We start from the raw sequence: 21,759 nt of genomic DNA on the forward strand, positions 1-21,759 counted from the left end.
GGTCATGTGACAAGAACCAACCAATCAGCTTCATCCTTTCCCGTAACAACGTTGAGAGCTCAGCCAAGATGAAGGAACAGCTGATCATAGTTGTATATGGATTGCAATTTTGAAATAAATTCAGTAGCAGAGCTACTGCAAGCGATTTTTAGAGCTGCAAATCCATTTATCCTTCGCTGAAATTTCCGCGTCTCATGGAGAGAACACGTCATTGTTGCTTAGCAAAGACAGACGCCTCATGAGCGCTTCTGCCCGAGCGCTTTGGAAAGGAGGAGAAAGACGCGCTTAGCGTTTTCCATGCGTTTTTAGGCACGATATGTGAACGGCCCCTAAGGCGCTCGCTCACTCAGCATGCGCTGAAGGCTCGTTGCAAAATGTCTAATGCATTTAACAGACCAGAAATATAAGATCCTAAAATAACCAACAGGTCTGGTGTTTGGGTTGGATTCCCTGTAAGCTATAGTGTCTAAATGCTGCAGGGATAGTTTGCTGCGTGCATGTTTCTCCTTTTTTTCGTCTTTTCCCAGATAGTACTGACGCATATATCCCAGATATTCCCGCTGTTTTTTTTTTTTGTTTTTTTTTGTAATCCCGCTGGTGTACCCTGTCATGTTGCAGATGCGACATACCGTTGTTTTTTTATCCACCACTCTCTTGCCATCACCATTATAGCTTAAAGGGAATCCAAAGTGCACCCAAACACCAGACCTGTTGGTTATTGGAGGATCTTCTCATTTCTAGTCTGTTAAACGCATCGGCTATTTTGCAACGAGCCTTCAGCGTGTACTGAGTGAGCGAGCGCCTGCTGAGTAGCCTAACATAAACATATAAGATGGTGTTTTTTTCTTCTTCGGGAGTGTCAGGGGCGTTGCCTGTTACGTTGTTTGGGTTATTGGGCTACCTTGTTGAACGCATATCATTATATTTCTTTCTCTCTCTCTTTTTTTTTTTTTTCAAATATAATTAATTACTCCAACGAACCGTTCGGTATACATAATGCGTACCGCGTACCGAACCGAAAGCGTCGTACCGAACGGTTCAATACGAATACGCGTATCGTTACACCCCTATATATATATATATATATAAACATTTAACACTTTTTTAGCACATATTTTATTTGAGATAGTTGCTATTGTATTCTACTGTTCTTCTTATCCTCAGTTCCTGAGGTGATCAATGGAAACACTCTGACTGCAACCGTGGTGGGTTTGAACGCTTGGGTGGAATATGAGTTCAGAGTCCTGGCCAGTAACAGTGTCGGGATGGGAGAGCCCAGTCCCCCGTCTACCAAGATCAGAACAGAAGATGCTAGTGAGTATGCTAGTGTGAGACTTATTCCAGACAGACACTAGAAATTTAAAGCACTGGAGCAGACCATATATCCTCACTTCTCCTGTCATCCGTCACATCCATCACTTTTATTCCACATGCAACACTCAAACCTGTTCCAAAAACACATTCTTTTATTCACAGATTTCTGAGGGATGGTTTAAAGAAAGTAGAACCTCTGTGAAAGAGATAGTCTAAAGCCTTTTTGTGATGAAAATTTAAACATACAAACACATAATGAAAAATCCCAATCAAGAGCTCTGCCGGCAGCATTTTAATCTCTTCTTTGGGTTTTTGCCCGCAGTGCCTGACACGGCTCCCACTGATGTTGGAGGCGGAGGAGGTACCAAATCGGAATTAGTGATAACATGGGAGGTAAGTCATTTGTCAGATTTTACTGCTTCCTCGGCCAGCCTGGGCTAAATGCCGGTGCTTAATTGTGTTGAATGATATGTAGCCATTTTATGATCGTTGCCCGCACAAGACCCATCCCTCCTGGCCTCCGGACTCCAGGCTTTACTACTTCTCCAAATGGAAGTTAACTCAGGGCCAGAGAGTTTCTTTGAAGTCTATTTCCTTCACAAATAGGCCTCTTTCTGTTCAGACACATCATGGAAAGGAAAACGACTTGGGCAGACTTTTATTTTTTAGGGGGGCAGAAAATGGGGGTGGGGGTTGTGGCGTTATATTTTTGTAACGTCTTACAAAAATATAAAATGTTTAAACCATTTTCAGCATTGATAATAAGAAATGTTTCTTGAGCACCAGATCAGCTCTTATTATTTATTTAAAATGCATGAAGAATCATGTAATCATTTTAAAATATATTAAGATTATTTTACAATTGTTAAATTGGCTTGAGAAAGCCAACTTACTGAAATCTTTAAATACTGAAATTTAAACTTCTTCGTCTTTTTGTTCATCTTCTGAGACCAAATTTTTAAATGTATCTTCTCCTAGACTTTAAAAGCTACAACCACCAAACTTGGGTCAGACTCGGGTTGACTGGTCTCCCAAGCTGGTTTTGGCCACTTTTTTAGCAGACCAGGCTGGTCTTAGCTGGTTAGTGTTAGGGTTAGGGTAAAAAAAAACTGAGTTTCAGAAAAACTGACACTTTTTACTGAATCAACTGGTTTTAGCTGGATAAGCATAGAAACATGTTAACAGCGTGCTAGTACCATGTTAATAAGGCCAGAATCATGCTAGCGACATGTGACAATGCTAGTTATTTTTTAATTATTGCTGAACACATGCTAGTCACTTGCTAATAATGCTAGCAACATTCTAGAAACATGTAAACAACATGCTAGTTACTTGCTTATCATGCTAACAACATGCTAGTCATGATAATAACAATCTAGCCACTTGCTAATCATGCTAACAACATGCTAGTCATGCTGGCAACATGCTAGTCACTTGTTAAATGTGCTAGTCACTGGTTAATCATGTTAGTGACATGCTAGTAACTTTGCTAATTATGTTAACAACATGCTAGTGACTTGCTAGTCATGCTAGAAAAATCCTAGTCACTTGCTAATTATGCATGAAACATGCTAGTCACTTTGTTAATAATGCTAACAACATGCTAGTCATTTGCGAATCATGTTAACAACATGTTAGAAACATGCTAATGATGTACTAATAACTTGCTAACAACATACTAATGACATGCTAGTAACTTGCTAGTCATGCTAGAAAAATGCTTGTCACTCGCTAATTGTGTTAACAAAATATTAGCAACATGCAAGTCACTTGCTAATCAGGCTAACAAACTTGCTAGAAGCATGTTAACAACATGCTAGTAACTTGTTAATCATGCTAGCAACATGCTAGTCACTTGTAATGCATAATGAATATTGAATAATACTTGTAACAGTGAGCATAAAATACTTCTATCAATATAAATCTTACAGAACCCAACCTTAGTGGTCTTGTGTTTTCGGGAGGAAAGGTGTGTTTATTTTTTCCACCTTATTTGTCATCATTTTGCTTTTTTCAGGTGACTTAAGTCCTTCAGATGTTCCATCTAGTCTTTCTACTAATATGAACTCATGAAATCAGTATCCATAATAATTAAAGTGACATGAGAAAGAAAGTGCACTTCAAACTAAGTGCTAATAAAGCCCTGTTGCCATGTGGGTCAGTTGATGTGTTGACCTCAATTTGTTTTAATATCACTATAGTTTTGTGTTCCACTCTAAGCCTGTTCCAGAGGAGTTACAAAACGGAGAGGGCTTCGGTTATATCATCGCTTTCCGGCCAGTGGGAATGGTCACTTGGACCCGAGCCGTGATCTCGGCACCCAGCGTCACCCGCTATGTTTTCCGAAATGACACCATCCCACCGTTCTCACCATTCAACATCAAAGTGGGAGCGTTCAACAACCGCGGAGAAGGACCTTTCAGCAGCATTGCAACCGTGTTCTCTGCAGAGGAAGGTAGAGTGGATTTGTGTACATCAACACCCACAATTGCAAATAAAAACAACTGCTAATTATTTATTTTAAGAATAATAGGCCTATACATTTAATCATTTAGCAGACACTTTTATCCAAAGCAACTTACAAATGAAGCATAACCAGGACCATTCAAAACCAACAAAAAATTGCTTTTCTACAACGTTGTAATTGATATGCCTATGATATATTTTATATTATATTCTGGTCTTTAATTATAGATCATATACATTACCATTCAAAAGTTTATTTTTTTAATGTTTTTTCCAAATCTCTTATGCTTACTAATTATTTTCATACATAGTGATATAATATTACAATTTAATATATTTTGTTGTAATTTATACCTCTAATGGCAAAGCTGAATTTGCAGCCTCATTACTCCAGTGTGCAGATACTTAAGAAATCATTATAATATGTATAGTTATCATAATCAGTGTTGATAAAAATAGTGCTACTTATTTTTGTGTAAACCAAAATGAATAGAACATTTCAAATAACAGCCTTTATTTTTTCACTTTTGATTAGCTTAATGTATGCTTGCTAATTTAAAATATTAATTTATTTAAAAAACAAATTGAATGGTATTGTATGCAAATCTGTATTTTATTTGCTCGTCATCATCCATTAGACTGCAATTTCAGCAATAGCAAAAATAACAAATATTTGAAAAGAAGCAAAATAGTACAATTAGTTCACATCACTAATCCTACATATAAGCCTAACAGTCTGAGGCCCTGATGTTATTATCTGTTTTCAATTTTGGCCTAATCATCTGGAAATACTAATATAGGCCGGTCAGCGATACATTGTGTGGGCCCGTGGAGCGAAAACATTAGGAACACACAAACACAGTCAGACTCAGCAGTAGTCCCTTCACGTTCTCAAACACTGTCTCGGTTCCCTCCCTTCGCACATACAGGTGTGACCTTGAATGAGAATGATGGAATAAGTTGATTGAGACAGCTTATGCCCCTCCTCCCTCGTTCAAGCTGCGAATGACAACCTTATATTAGTTATTGCGGCTATAGGTTACAACAAATCCTGCTAGACACTTACAGGCCTATTCATGTGCTAGAGTGTTAATTGAATTTTCCCAGCAGATTGTCCCCTTCTCTGTCAGTCATAGTTCCCATTAAAATGAAGTAGGGCCTCTCTCAGGTGAGACCGGGGCTTCATTCGCTGAATTAATCCAATTTTGCTTCGATGGCTGTGTAAAGCTTTTCGAGTAAGAGCCTCAACATCTCTCCGTTTCTCCACAGTGCCGAGCGTAGCGCCGGAGAGAGTGTCAGCAAAAAGTCTGTCGGCGGCTGACATCGAAGTTACCTGGGAGCCAATTGCGTCGACCCCTGAAAGAGTTCTCGGATATGAGGTTTGAGTCGCATTGTCTTACCGTTCACCACATTAAATGTCATGTTTTCCCTTTAATAATGCGATTGGGATCTTGAGCGATTATTAAAAGTGCTTCTCACCTCTCCCATGCCACCTCAAACATGGAGAATGCCAGTGTTTAGACAGCTCCGCTGCTTTGTTAAATGTCTGCGGCTCTTAGAAGCTGGATGAAAGCTCTCCACTGGCCTTTCAGGAATGCAAAGAAAGTCTCGCTTTCTCACAAGCCACTCTCTCCATCTCTGTCACCCCTGCCCTGCGGCACAAAACCGCCACGTTGCCATGGTAGCGGCCATATTGTCTGGAAAGAATAGAACTATCATGTCACTGGATTCTAGATGAGGGGAAAACTTTTTAGGTTTTATTTTTGTCTCGTCTTTCGTTAGCGAGGACTGGAAGACCAAATCAAAGCGGCATGGATCAAGGAACTGCGCTGTAAGCGTATATTCCATTTATTTGTGCTCAGGGCCCTTTGAAGCACCTGCAGCATTTGAAATGGAAAATTCCTTTTTATTAAACTATCACTGCATTTCCTTCTGCACAAAACCAAGCAGTAAGGTCCAGCAGTCTGAGTCTGCTAATGCAGATGCTCTCTACTTTGCATTTTTCTAATTTAATACTTCTTTTTATATATCAGTTATGTAATCTGTGTAATAATTTGGACATCTTGTGGTTCAGTGGAAGCAAGAACATCTGACTTATTTTCAATGAATTTGCATTGCATTGGTCACACCTACAGGAAGCTGAATTGGAATTAAATTCGGAATGAAAGGAAGATTTACTTTGCATACTTTGAATTGCAATTTAGAGTAATTCAGCAATGATAATTCATTTGGGGAATTTAAGTGTTCTTACCTGATCCACAAAAGTTTGTTAAATATGATGAAATGTACTGTTGAAATGAAATAGTATTGTTCAACGGTTTGGGGTTAACAAGGTTTTATTTAAGTAAATTACATGTTTATTCAGCACGGACGCATTGAAGGCTTTTACATTATAATAGAACTTCTATTTCAAATAAATGCTGTTCTTTTGTACTTTTTATTCATCAAAGAATGCTGAATAAAACAGTTCAAGGTTTACACAAAAACATTAAGCAGCGCAACTGCTTTCAGTGTTAATATTAATTTTAAAAAATCAGGAAAATCCGCATATTAGAAAGATTTCTGAAGAATAATGCGACACTGAATACTAGAGTAATGACTGCTAAAAAAAAATCCAGTTCTGCAATCACAGAAATAAATTACATTTTAAAAAAAGCAAAAATAAATAATTATTTTAAATTGTAATAGTATTTCACAATATTACTGTTTTTACTGGTTTTAATCAAGCAAATTCAACTTCGGAAAGAGTAGAAGACAAAAGAAGGTAGGACTTTTTCTTTCAAAAATAAGAAAAAAAAAGTAGTAATCTTACCAACCCCAAAATGGCTGTGTAAAAAATAAATAAATAAATAAATAATAATAATAATAATAATAATAATAATAATTTTCTTTAAATTTAATCATTATGTTCATGGTTATACTTTTCCTGCATTCTCTTTTGAATTAAAATTCTGCAACCTGTTTGCTGCCACAATTTAAATTTAATAAATGAATTCTCAATTCAAGTCTAAATGATGCAATGCAATGTACAGAGAGAGCAAAAGGTAGAAAAGAAACAATTCAGAAATATGCCTCCCTTGGGCGGATCTCATTAATGTCTCATTTTGAAATTGGCTTAAATCGTCCTATACTTAATGCCTCAGTATTGATATTACATATGACCTGGGGTTAATAATTGATTATTTCATTTCCGCTGCCTAATTGTTTCTCACCTAGCACACAGCTAAATGTTAATTGAAAATTTCATATCCTCAAGAGAATCTACAGTACATACCATTTCAAAAGAATATCATATTTCCAGCAGCCAGAGATATGTTCTCAAGCTTGTAATTTGCAGAGAAGACACAAAGGATCAGCTAAATGCAGTGAATAATATCAGTGAATTCAAACACGTGTCAAATATCTGATCACTTTGTTATTTGTGATTGTTGTGAAATCAAGTCATGTTGAAGGACTCATTAGAAATCTCAAATGTAATGACTCATACAATGTAATAAATTCCATGCAAATCATATCTCACCTTTTATGGCTGCATTTAAAAATTCCTGGCATTTACTTTGCATACTTTCCACAGATTTAATAGATTTCCATTACAAACCATTTAAATTAAATGAATGTGCCATGAATTATTATTATTATTATTATTTTCACAGTAGCACTTCCTTTGAGAAAAATCTGCATATTTAGGGTCACACTGAGTTACAAGAGTGATTGTAATTGTTCTGGCAGATAGCTGTTTACAACTAAAGTCAAGGATACTGTATATAAAATGCCCTTGTTTTGTGTCCTGGCGAACAGGTGGTGTACTGGGAAGATGACACCAAGCCGGATACAGTGGGTAAAGTGCGGATCACTGGAAACTACACAGCAGTGAATGTCAGCGGCCTGCAGGGGAACACTCAGTATTATATAGCGGTGTGTGCCTTCAATACCGCAGGAACTGGCCCGCAGTCTGTACATGTCAATGTTACCACCAAAAAACCACGTAAGTACTGTCCATTTCAAACCATTTTCAGAGAACATTCCGTGATTATGTGTTGCTGACACGTTTATTTGATGTGTGCATCTGATGTGATTTCCGCAGTACGTTAGTAAAATGTTTCATGTCTGGTGTAAGAACAACGTTCTATATATATATATATTTCTACCTTTATTTTTTATTCTGAAAGTTATGGGAATCTATTTCTGCCTCAGAGTTTTTTGTTGGTAACATCAAATCTTGCTTGAGGCACCTAGTACATAAACTAGTAGAATTGTACATTCACACTTTATTTTATGAGTTATGTCTGTGAAAGATTGAAAACCTATAACTTTAGGATAGATTACTAAATCTATACATAAGCTGTGACATGACTTGAAAGGTTTTTTTTCCCAACTGAAGGAGTTTTCAACCATGTATTTTTGTAGTAGTGAAGTCAAGTCAAGTTTATTTATAATGCATTTAAAAGCAGCAGAAATTGACCCAAAGGGCTGAACAACTCTCACTAAACTTAGATGCTAAATTAAAACCAGGAATAGTCAATAAAAAGCACACAACATCAAACTGTGGAAACCAATTCTATATAATAAGAATGTATCACAGTTTCCAAGTCAGTCTGTGATAGAAATGGTTTTGATTTAGCAACAGATTTGAGCTAAAAGAAACTTCCCCTGCTGACGGGATTACTCTGCTTGTCAAACAGTTTGGTGTTATCGAACATGGTTGCACAATTGATCGCACATTGTGAACCCTTTTTTCTTTTTCTGCCCATTTCTTCTTAAACACAACAAACCTCAGCGCCTGGACAGCCCCCTCAGAACGTAGAGTGGAATCTGATTGGCTCTCAGCTCGTGCTGCAGTGGGATCCCGTCATCGCTCTCGAAACTGAATCGGAGGTCACGGGATACATAGTGAGTGACATTATCTCTCTGCACCCAGAAAATGCATTGGGATACTTCAGAAGAGTTTCACTAAAGGCAACACATTGTTTTCCCTTTACCAGTCGGGCATTGTAAGCTGAACAATGACAGCAGGAACTACAATGCATATTTGCATCTGATGCTATTGATATGCATAATAAGGGTTGACTGAGTGCAGTAATTTAGCTACAGAGATATGGCAGTTACGTGGCAGTTTCGTTTGTGTGTTTTATAGATAAGAGCACAGCATATGCTATTTCATGTCTTGTTCCACCTCTCTTAATTACACATGCATGCAATTAACAGCTCTCTCAGTGTTAATTTCCCCACAAGGGAAAACAGTCATGAAGCTCAAGGGAAAAGCACTAGCCATTAGCATCAGTAAACATCATCTAGAAAAACAGGGCAAAACCTGTGTTTAACTCATTTCATGGTTATGTAAATATATATATATATATATATATATATATATATATATATATATATATATATATATATATATATATATATATATATATATATATATATCTGTACGTCATTACATCACTGTTGTTGCTTAGAGATGGTCTCTAAATGTTAAACTACTACAGACATGAATGATGCCTCAAATCAGAGTCATGTTTGTATATTGTATTGCCACAATAATACGTTTTAGAATTATCTTCATTTGGGGGCTTTTTTCTTAGCAGTTTAGACTTAAATTGTAATTAATTATATATTTAATTAAAAGAGATTGACAGCCCTAGTGTTAATTATTCTGAATGGAAGCTCTTGATTGATTTGGATGCCATCATCTGCAGGTGCTGTACAGAAGACACCGGAATAACGACATGTACTCCATCATCACCAACAAAACCTCGGTTGAGTTGACCCTCAATCCGAACGACAACTACGTCATTCAGATTAAGACCCTCAGTGAAGGAGGCTTGGGGGAAGGAAGCGAGCCCATCCACATCTACCAACTCAGTAAGTCATTTCCTGTTGTCGTCTTTTATTTCGTCTTCCGCCGGCATTGATGAGCTCTTGATGAGGATTCAGTCAGTTTGGATGCCTAAATATTTTGCTCTGTTCTCTTCAGTCTTTCAGTATGTTGTAGAATCCGACCTTTTAAGAAATGCACGCTCCTCTGCTATCTATCTCTGTCACTATGCAGCCAGAGCTGCATATAAATGAGTGAGAATCACCCCCAATTCCTTCACTCCTTCAAATGGGAGGCGATCAAAATGTGCTTGACTTCCTTCCGCCTTCGTACAGAGAGTTGCTTTCAGATTCAACCCGATTCTTTCAGAGGATTCTTTCCTCAATAATGGTCCTTTCCATGAATAGGGCACATTAGATGCAAAAAGTGATATGTGATACTGTATGTTAGATCAGCTATAACATTAATGTTTCATTTGTCAAACTGAGCCATTCAGTCGAACCATTGCATATTTTTAACGACATATGAGAAATCTATAGCTGTATATTTACAATACATTTTAGAACTAAATTCTTGTATATAAGTACAAATTTGGATTTTACATCAATATATTATTTAATATAGAAATACAATTATGAATTCAAATTTATTTTAGTCTATTTAGTTTAGACTTCCTGATGCTGACAGTTTTCTTAAACATATTTTATTCTTGATCATTGCGTATTAGGTCTGCTCCACTTTCTACATTATTAGGCAATTTCTCTTTGATTTGGGAATGAGCTGTCTGAGAATTGAAACCACAATGCTCTCTTTCTCTCCTTTGGGGGGTTAAATAGTGTTTCTTGATGGTTGTGTTTGCATTGGCTTACAGGCATGGGTGCCCGTGGATCCAGAGCAGGAAGGCTGTGCACACTTTCTCTCTCTCCGCTCCTCATTTGTGCTCTGTCGACGCTCAGTGCCTCCTGATGTTCGCCTCCCATGAGCACCAGACCCAACCACTCCAAGAAAAACACACTTTCTGCTCTTTGCTTATACAAGGCTTATGTTTCCCATCACAATCTGACCAGATGGGATTCCCCAGCTCCGGCAACATGTATGGAAATATCATGGGAATGTGGGGGAATTAGTATCATTAGTAAACATGGCAGAGCACTGCAAGAGAGTCATTCGGGGGTTTAGGGATGATCTAGAGTACAGTAAAAAAAAAAAAAAAAAAAAAAACCTTTTCTAGTTAAGTATTTTTGGTTTCTTTTCCTGTATAAAATCCTTATTCCATTGGTATTTTTTTTCTCTCTAACCAAATCATTATGCTTAAAACGGGGGGAAATATTTTCCAATGATTTAAGAAAAATTTACTTTAAAAACAAATCGTATTAATTGGAAAACAAGACAAAAATAGACTTTATTTTTTCTTTGGCACCCTACACATAGGGAAAAAAAGTGCTTTTGTTCTTTGTATAATACGCTTCTTTATGCAGTGTGCGAATGCGTCATCTTTTCCTCTGATCCTTGAGAACAATCAATGCCTTAAATTCATGTACGCACCAAAGTAGATGAAAATAGTTTTGCAGTTGAGGACAAGGGCTAAGAACCCAGTGTTGGTGGGAGTTGCTCTAATATATAATGCAGATTTTTGGATCTCCTGTGGTTTCATTGTGCTAACTAAGTTCTGGGTCTGGGTTGACAAAGCCTTGCATTGATTTGTCCTAATGGGAATCTTCCATTAGTTAAGAAAAGACTGTCACCATCCCGCCTCTATTACAGTGCCATTGACTCCAAAGGCTCCCTCTCAGTCTCTTTGATGGGTATTAGCATTTTGTTCAACGCTTCATGTCGGTTAAATTATTGATGTGTTACGCATTAGACACTCTACACAATTAAGGCTTACTCTTCCTGTGAGTATTTGCTCTGTATATGTCATCTAGCTGAACCAGATTTAAACGTTCATGTTATCCGTAACCCATTCATTCCTTTTAATATATACTGTAACAAAATGCCATTGAGTATGGTTTCTCTCACTTAGAAAAGTAAGCTTTTGAAAGGCATTCATATGCCTCACATACTTCCACCTGTACTTATGTCCGTGAGTGTTAGTAAACTGGCATTTAAACTGCAAAACAAGCTGTCAAAAACTAAGTGACAAGATGTGGAACACTGCTAGAAGGGAATCAAATTTTTATAGCTGTAATGGCCTTGCAGATGTGAAAAGACTGAAAGCCTTGCAAACAAGTACAAGTCTGATGCGTGAAAGTCCCTAGAGTTTCCTACTAGTCTGATAAAATCAGAGTTGTTCAAGGTAGTTTTCCATCCTAATCCTGTAGTATTGTTCAAAAGACACAGTAGGGTTGTGCTATTTATCATACTTTTTTTTTTTTTTTATCGTGCATTGGTAACAAGCCTCCATAAGCTTTCATGCTTGGGGTTGCCAGATGTCAATAGCTTAAATCCCCCAAATAAGAGATTTTCTTTTAAAAGGACATATTTTCTGCCCAGTGTAATACTTAATCTTCACAGTCTGGGAGCCATGTCCACATGCTCTCTCAAAACTGAGAAAAAAAGCACTGATAATCTAGAAAAAAAAAATGCAAATGTTTGCTGTAACTAAATAAGCAATCAAACGTTTTTGGTGATGAACTGTAATAAATCCAAACATGGATCGCAACAGTAATGTTTGTGGTTGCTGAATAGATGCGCTGTAAAACAGCACAGAGAAACGATATTATTGCAATCATTTCCAAACAATATTTTTTTTTTTTTTCAGCTGATAAATGGCTAAAAACACTGACACCCAGTTAGAATCCATCCTGTTTTTACAGAGCCCAAACATTTAAAAGGACAGACAACAACGACAACAAAAACTGCTCAAGCTTATAACAAACAATATTTTGCATTGGTGTGGGCACTAATATAGTTATTGTTTATAGTTATCTTTGTAGTTATTGATATGTTAGTGATTATCTGTTGATCCATTATCATGCAGCCACATGATGATATTGGATTACTAGTATATTGGTGATAATATCTCACGTTGATACCCATCTAACAAGCACTGAATTCTGAATTTCTCATTTGTACCCTCAATGAGACAAGAGGCGAGGCACTTCAGGGGTGACCTTTTAATGCCGAGGTTCGCTGCCAAGGAATTGTGCCTTCACTGGACAATATGTTCCTGGCTCTGTCATGGCAGTATCAGGCTGTAGAGTCCATAATTTGCACTTGTTCTTCTCAACGTCGGAAGAAAGCACAAGGTAGTGAACCAAGGTGACATAGCCTTCCTGCAAAGTCTCCAGAACAGGTGCAGCACAGCCCATGAAGACATGTTAAAAAACATTAGTGAAGAAGATAAAAAAGAGGCTGCAGATTACCAGTCAGGACAGCCTATCTGTTCTCTTTCAAGCATTCATAAAGGTCTGGGAACCTTGATTAGGCTGCAGTGGTCCAGTCAATGGGATATCGATTTTTCTGCTCTATATTGCGGCTGTCACAATGCAGACTCTTGATTGATTGATGTTGGTGTGCCTGTCAGCCGTCTTGTGTTGAGTTTGTGCTTTGAGACTCTGAGATGTCCTTGCCCTTCTCCCATTCAGAGAGTTTGAGTTTTAGCAGAAAGATGCGGAGAACATAGAGAAGTTTCTTGAAGAAGAATAAGTTACATTTTGCAATCCTACATCTGTGTCAAAGCAGGAGAAACTAGATTTCAGAATATGCAGCCGTACACTACAAGTCAAATGTCTGGGGTTGGCTCGATTTTTATTATATCTTTGATTTTTTTTTTTTTTTAGAAGTCTGTAATATTCACTACGTATGCGTTTATTTGATCAAAAAGTAAAAACAGTAATCTTGTGAAACAGCATTTAAAATAACTGCTTTCTATTTTTATTTTAAAAGTTAAATGTATTGATGTGATGCGAAGCTGAATTTTCAGCATCATTACTCCAGACTTTGGTGTCACATGATCCTTCAGAAATCATTCTAATATGCTGATTTGCTGCTCAAGAAAACAAACATTTTATGGTGTTCTTTATAGTTCAATAGTTGAGTTTGTCTCTATGAAATTATAACTTATTTATAGTTCTATTATTTTCAATCATTTAATACTTTTTTTGGCAAAGGAAAAATTAAAATAAGCTTTTGATATGTAATATAACTATTTCATATTACAGTTATTACAAAGTTAGCGCTGCTTATCACACCCCTTGACACTAATGATATGTTCATTTTTCCATGCGCAGCTTTTCCTCCTGCTCTCGGTTTGCTTTAATGTGCCCCGACCCTCAGTTACAATATCAGCGTAATGATGCATATAAACACTGAAACAATAATTGTTGTTTAATAGCAATGGTTTCTTTGGTACTCTTAAAATTGTGAAGTCTAATTTGCCTAATTTTGTGTACACCATATAATCAGCGACTTTCATTTCTACACATTATTGTTTCCCTTTGGCAAAACTTTGATATGATATAAAAATCTGAGCTGTTAATAACAGATCTCATCACTACAATCCAATTATGTTTCTAAGTAATCTGAAATGAAAAACAACGATACCTTGGCCAGATGTAAATAGTGGCTATATATTTTTAGAGTCGGCCAGCATTGATAACCATTGACGTTTTCTACTGCACACGGCCCTGAGAATTGAATACTGATGTATTAATTAATAATCTCTGTGAGATGACTTACATATAACATGACATTTTCATATTGAAAAGTAACTGTTTTGTCTTGTATACTAAAACTGTGCATGTGGAAAAATGTTTGGTGCATATGTGTTGAATTTTATAATCCTGTTAAAAACGTAATAAAAATTTCAAAAGCATGGATGGCTGCTGTATTTCATTATGGGGTCTTAAACAGATAGAATTACATTACACAGTGGAAGAACGGTAGCCTCATAAGCCACTTGTAATGTCAAACTACTGTTTAGAAAAAAATATATCTACATCTATCTATCTATGTAAACATTTTTACATTTCTCATTATGCTACATTATCAAATTATCATTATCCTGTTTCCTTTCAACTTGATTTTATAACTAATCGATAATAGGCCTCACCTATTGAGTGAATATTGCCGATAATTTTTTGTATAATTTTTATAATTATAAATTAATTTCATATTTTTGTATATAATTTTTCATATTTTTTATATATTACTCTGTGACGTCTATGATCACTCAGTCCCCCCCCCCCAAAAAAAAGAAAAATCAGAGCTTAAGCTAATTGAACAAAAAATTAATTATCAACAAAAATATTAAATTCAAGGTTTAGTGATAATATAATGAGATGTTTACAAACAACATACATTTTTGATGAGAAACATCGAAATTAGATATTTTCAAAATAACAGCAAAATAATATATATAATTTTTTTTTTTTTTTTTTTTTTTTGCTGTTCTGAAAAAAAACCTAATTTGATGTTTCTCATCAAAAATTTATGTTGTTATATATATATATATATATATATATATATATATATATATATATATATATAAGCAGACATTGAAATAATGCATAAATAAACAAATGTATTTTTAATTGTAAATAGTATTACGACTTTCATTCTACTCTCTTGTGCACAAACTTGATGAAGGAAAAAATCTATTAAAGGGCTGATGTCATGTCTGTATTCACAATATTTCCTGTGCAGGACAGAGGAATTGATGCGTAATTAACTCATACAGTAGCTTCTTAGATGTAATCCAATGCGAGATTGTTGAAATCAGAGTGTCTATGCCGGGCCGGCCTCAAATGACATGAATAATAAGCTGACCCTTTTTAATCTGCGGGATCGAAACTGGATCAAGCTTTGCCTTGGCTGCTTGTAGAACAAAGCATCATGTGATGGCTCATATTCATTTAAAATGTCAAGAGTAGTTAAAGAGTTTAATAGCTCCTTTGAGAAGCAATATTATCCTGATAATAGTATGCTACTAATAGTAATTTAATTAGCTGGACATGCTAATCAATATTTGAAGCGGCCTGGGAGGTGATGTCTGGACTCAAACCTTCGCTGCAGATAACCTGGAGTCACACCGACTTATTTTGGGTCACTAATCATTGCATTGTTTGATGTGCAGTGATGTATCACTCCCCAAACAAGCCTACTTTCAGATGAGTGTGGAAAAGGCTTGGTCTGGGTCATCTCCAGAAGCTGAATGAATGGTGTATAATTAAAGGTTCAGCAGACCAAAGTGTTTTCCTAATTAAGTATAAATGCCAAGCTCATCAGTAAGACGCCCAGGCTCCATCTTAATGTCAGAGGGAGATTTTATTACTAAACAACATGTCTAGAGGAAGTCTGCATCTCTTTCATAATTGCAATTACACACTGACGTGACACATACTGTACACATATACGTAGCATTGTGGCTAGTCAAGACTGACATTAATAAGAAATGCTTGTAACTATTTGGGTGAACTGGTTATTTTATATCATGCTCCCAAACATCATGATTCAGTTTAAATTTCAACTGAATTTTTTTTTTCAATTAAGTTTAATTGTAATACATAGGATGCCATCTATAACACTTTTCCTGGTTAATTTTGACAGGAAATTGATTGAGTTAATTAGAAGTACTGGGACCAGATCACTGGATCACTTGTCCCAGCTTGTGAACAAAACGTTAGTTCAGTTAGTGAACTGGTTCAACTGAATCAATAAACAGAATCTGCTCAACAGAACAATTAATTCACAAAGCAGACATTATGACTAATGAGAATAGCATTCACTTCAGTTAAAAATGCCAAACTCTATATTTTAAAATCGTCACAGATATAAATAATATGTAGGTGACCAGCACTATATGGAAAGTAAGAGGTAGTTTAATGGTTTCCTGTTCTAAAATATGAATGAAATTAATATAACAAAGAAATAAATAAAAACTAAAAATACACTACTGGTCGTGTCTGGAATCATTAATAAAATAAATTTGGAGTAATCATTAATTACTTTATAAGGATGTTTTGAACGAAATCTCTTATGCTCACAACAGCTGTATTTATTTGATCAAAAAAATACAGTAAAATCAGCCAAACTATGAAATATTGTTACAAAATAAATAAATGTTTTCTGAATATATTAATTTTAAATAACAGTTTATATATTTCACTTTATTTTTTTGTACGTTTGAATGGATGTTTATGCGTTTAAAACACTCTCTTCTCTTCTGTCAAAATAGTCCAAAAATATTGATGACGACTTGTATACCACAATCTTCTGTCCAATAAAGTTCTCTTTACAGCTCCTCCCCCTAAATGAAAAAAAAAACAAAAAAAAAAACATCTAATTATGGTTTCTCAATGTGTCATTGATTACATTAACACTTTATTTTACATCTCTTAATTGCATATATTGTAAGAGGCTGCAGTTTATTCACATTAAGTGTCCTCAGTGATTTCGTAGACGGAAGTGTGCTGTAATGCTGATAGGCTGTGACATAAACGAACACAAGCCCTGCAGTGTGTCCTGTTTCTGCTCCCTGTTAGGAAATATTTAAACAAAGAAAAGGAAATGGCATTTGGTTTCACGGGGTTTTGATAAGTAGAAAATTAAAAAATGAATGGCTGCTCATATGATAATTTTTTCACTCTATTACTAATCTTAAATTATACTCCACGTGATATGTCCAGCTCATTTATTAATCTCAAAACCGTAACAAGTTTGTGTTAGACCAGACAGAAAGCACACTGAGTGGTTCATCACGCTGCTGTCAAAGTGAGTTGCCCAACTGTCCTTATTATCCAGATAATATCTCTCCAGTAAGTCTCTCGTGGTCTGTCTCAATGGACAGATATATTCACTCATTAGCCTTAAGGTCTTCAGACATGCACTCTGCTTGCAGTATAAATCTAGCATATGATTCATGACAGATTATATCATATGTTGACACCAGTTTCTCTTGGAAAAAGGCTGACATGTTGGCGTTTTGAGAGCTGCTTTAGGGCTCTGCTCGGATGAGGACTAACATTCTTAATCAACATGGTCTGCTGGCACAGAAGTAGATGCTTTGAAGTAGTGGTACGAGTGAGGACGTGGGGCGATGCTCCTCATTATCATGGAGTACTGGGTCATATCTGGCACGAGGGACTCTTTAGTGTGGGTTTTAAGAGGACTGCATCTCTTATCTCAGCTATAGTTTGGCTTGTGTTCCTGATATGAATTGAGACACGTTAATGCCATCTGGACTGAAGACCCACCAAACAAATTTACACATTTACCGTAAATTTTTTACATTTTTTATTTTATTTAATAGGAAAAGTATGGGTGCTCTCAAGGGTTAATTTAACGTGAAAATCTGCTGGTTGACAACAGAAGGATAGAATATTATATTTAGTTTTTTTCTTTCTCTTAGGATTTTTTTTTTCAACATTTCTGTCCTGTTTATCTATGTGTGTCCTCCATAAAAAAAATAAAAAAAAAACGTTTTACATTTTATTTTATATATATATATATATATATATATATATATATATATACATATTACAACATTTTACAAATACCACAAATGAACAAATGTAAAGTAATGCTGCTTTGCAGAAGCAACATGAAAGACACGGTTACATCCTGTGATTAAAAATGATGCAATTTACTGCGCTGTATGGTTGAAATAACAACTGCTCAAGTACAGTTCCAGTTTTAGTTTTAATGTCTAAATTTTCTTTTAACTGGTGTTGTTCATTATGGTTTGATTAAGGTTAGTCATGATTAGGGTTAGGGTATCGGTAAGTTATAACACTGATGAGAGCATCAGAACATACAGCATCCCAATGAAAGAACTCAAATCCCTTTTTCATATTCAATATTTTCTTTTCAAAGCGGTGAGCAGTCCCTCTGGGGGTTTTTGGGTTAGGTTATATTCACATCTTAATTCAGAGAAACTCTCTGTGGAGTCACTTTGAGGAATAATTTACATGTGCCTCGGTTTATGTGACTTCATCGCTATCGTCTTTTCTCCCAATTTATTGTCAAGACTTTTAATACTGGATTTTTATTATGATTTATGTCCTGTCTGATGCAACTAGTACCCTGGTGTACAATGACAGCAAAGGCTTAATGCAGATCATAGGTTTTGGTTTGTACCCTTAATAAATATCATACTGATTTTGCATTGTGCAAGTGATTCTGTCTGACATGAAGGAGGCAGTTTACCATATTGAGTGTTGTAAGACTCCCCACCAGGGTAATTATCTTGCAGATTGCTTCTCGCTAGACATCCTGATATCCTTTCTTGACAACATGCTGGCACCATTAAATCAAGAGAGAGAACAATTCTCTCACACTGAACCCGTACTGACAAGGATGAAAACTTGATATTGCTTAAGGTCGATACATGCTATGCATGCATCAGAATGGGACCATAACCAATTTTAGCCATTCAGATGGTGAACGTCTCTTTGAGTTAATTTTATCCCCTACGATATCGCTGAGGGTCTGTTACATCTGCTTAAGGGCAAATGTGATTTGAGGATGAAGGTCGCACGTGTTCACCACTTTAAAGAAGTGTACAAAACAGCACTCAAATGCACAAACACATACACACAAAAATTCCCAGGAAAAATTGTTCCCAGGAAATGAGTATAAATTGGGCAAAACTGGGAAAAAAAACTAAACAAGGGCAAATCTAGACTGCCTTGAACTTTCCGTCCTTACATGTGACATGCTTCTCCACAACTCAATAAAACAATCCAAGGACATTTTTCAGAAGAAAATTATTTGGAAGGCCGACAATGTCGGCATTTCACTGTTCTTGGGGCATGATTTTGAAGAATGTTATTTTGCTCTGTATAAATGGCTGTCTTGTTTTACAAATGGTCATCTCCATTATCCCATTGAGTATTCTGTGATAGTAACTGTGGGGTAAAGTAAGCCAAAGGCATGTGAGTACCGATGTAAAAAGCGAGCACCTCTCATCTCATCTTTTTGTGTATAATTTAATAATTTAAGTGAACATCTAAAGCTAGTCATTTTATTCTGATGTTTACAGAAAATTCTGAATTGTGGGTAGAAACTATAGGAAATGTGAATGGTGCAAAAGTTTGCTATTGTGTTCTAGTAGTTACTAGGACATGACTGGATAAAATATAATAGTTTTTTATATACAGCTTTAAGGTGAATATTTTAATAATGCATCAAGTTAAGAGAGTTCTTTGTGTCACTGTTATTTGCAATGCTTTTCATCTGTTCCAAGGAAAAATGTGTAATATTTTACCTGAGTCGTGAATGTAAGTTTGGAATAAAACAACCACTAAGCAACTATAATTGACTAAGGCAGATCTGGTTGGGGAAATGCATGGGACAGTTTCCATTGTATTTGCAAGGTCAGTGCTTCTAGTCTCCTGTCATTTGTGTTAAGCAAGACACAACAGAAGTGATGACATTGGATTTTCAGCTATGGGTTACAGAATACCAATATCTTTCAAAATTCTGTGACCCCCAAAGGGACATAAACAAACACCGGATCAATAAAAAGGAAGAGTTCTTGCTGGAGGGAACGCAAGTGTCAATAAGAAACAAATTGAATCACCTTCATAAATTTGGTCCCCATGGCGCTGATCATATTTTAAAAAATAAATAAATAAATATTCAGCCACTGAGGAAAAAGTAAAATCTACAGACACATATTCCTCTCCTGCTGCTTAGCTGTACAAGTAAAGATTATATGCATAAGTCAAAGAAAAAAGGACAGTGTAATAAACTGAGTCGCAACTTTATATATTTTCACCATTAGACAAACTATATATATGCTCCTGTGTGAAAGACATTTTCAAAATTTAGCTTCTAACAACAGTAACCTAAGTGATAGTGATGTAATGTGATGGGTCATTGTATACAGACTAACAACAATTAAGGTTATTTTATATATTAGTAATGGAGATATCCAAATAACTATAGTAGCTAGGCTACATCAGCATAGCATAATTTTTAGTTCTATTTAGCTTTACTCTATTTTATACATGTGCATATGTAACCCATCCTGGGTCCTGACAGCCACACCTCATTCTTGTACAGAGTGTGTCTTGAACCCAGCTTTAAGGCATGGGAGGTGGACGCACTAACAAGGAGGCTAAAGAATGCAGCCTCTAGTGTCAGTCGCTAGTGCGTCTCTTGAGATCAGGGGAGTGAAGTTTACCTGTACAGCACCTACTCACTGGCCTCCGTTACACTCACCCCCATAAACCTCACTCCCATCCGGGTCACGGCACCAATGTAACCCCTCTCTCCTGAGTCCTGACAGCCACATCTCATTCTCATTCTCATTCCGAGTGGGTCTCGAACCCGGGCTTCTGGCATGGGAGGCAGATGCTCTAACAAGAAGGCTAAAGACTACAGCCTCTAGTGTCAGTCGCTAGTATATCTCTTGAGATCAGGGGAATGAGGTTTAGCCTCAAGATTTGTTTTTTTTTTTGTGGCTGTTTCTAAATGTTTACATCATTACATCAGTAGATGGAAAAGTGATTGCATTTATGAAAAAAATGACAAAGTAACTAGAAAGGTTAATCTGTATAAGGAACTCTTGCTTGTGTGATACTGCTTATAAATATAGAAATACAAATAGCTAATAGTGCAAACAATAAATACAATGAAAAAGCATTTATGTATAGCCTACAAGGAAAATACCGTAGCCTATGAAACACATTGTCTTGCAAAGGTTATTTAAAAAATAACAGCCAATCCAGATCCAACACAAAGTAGTAGGAATTAGTAATAATTACAAATTGTTTGTTAAGCAAGTAAAATAAATAAACCAACTATTTCGGCATAAAACGCAACCGTCTGTGCGTACTTCTATCCTGTAACCAGGATTGCCAGGTTTCATAACAAAACACACCAAATTGCTACTCAAAACTAGCCTCAAAATCACGTTGTGAGGGGGGGCTATGTTTTTTTGGTAGGGTTATCTGGTAAAATGTGCATTCCATGGGCTAAATATCATGTTATCAGGGTTGCTTCAAACCGCGAACATGAAAAACACAATGCGGCATCGGTGTTAAAGTAGTCCAATTTCACGGGAAAACAGCGGGCTTGCAACACTGTCTGTAACTTTTCCCAACCAGAACCAGGTTCGCAGTGTCAGTACACAATACTGCAGTCATGCACTCACAAACAATTTTGGCACAGTGGCCCAATGAAATATTCACATAACAGATGTAAAATTAATACAC

The 21,759-nt window shown here is 36.2% G+C and overlaps 1 protein-coding gene across 1 annotated transcript in view; it reads left to right on the plus strand.

The window, feature by feature from the left end:
• Positions 1-14,414, plus strand: part of LOC127960258 (contactin-3-like) — a 56,988-nt gene extending 42,574 nt beyond the window's left edge. The window contains exons 16-23 of the mRNA XM_052559896.1: positions 1,165-1,314; positions 1,637-1,707; positions 3,535-3,769; positions 5,050-5,159; positions 7,579-7,765; positions 8,558-8,670; positions 9,480-9,645; positions 10,470-14,414. Of these exons, the coding sequence (XP_052415856.1) occupies positions 1,165-1,314; positions 1,637-1,707; positions 3,535-3,769; positions 5,050-5,159; positions 7,579-7,765; positions 8,558-8,670; positions 9,480-9,645; positions 10,470-10,564 (1,127 nt within the window). The 3' untranslated portion in view covers positions 10,565-14,414. The remainder of the gene's footprint in view (positions 1-1,164; positions 1,315-1,636; positions 1,708-3,534; positions 3,770-5,049; positions 5,160-7,578; positions 7,766-8,557; positions 8,671-9,479; positions 9,646-10,469) is intronic.
• The last annotated feature ends 7,345 nt before the right edge of the window (positions 14,415-21,759 follow it).

Source organism: Carassius gibelio, chromosome B6 (assembly GCF_023724105.1).
Source record: "Carassius gibelio isolate Cgi1373 ecotype wild population from Czech Republic chromosome B6, carGib1.2-hapl.c, whole genome shotgun sequence".
NCBI classification, from domain to species: domain Eukaryota; kingdom Metazoa; phylum Chordata; class Actinopteri; order Cypriniformes; family Cyprinidae; genus Carassius; species Carassius gibelio.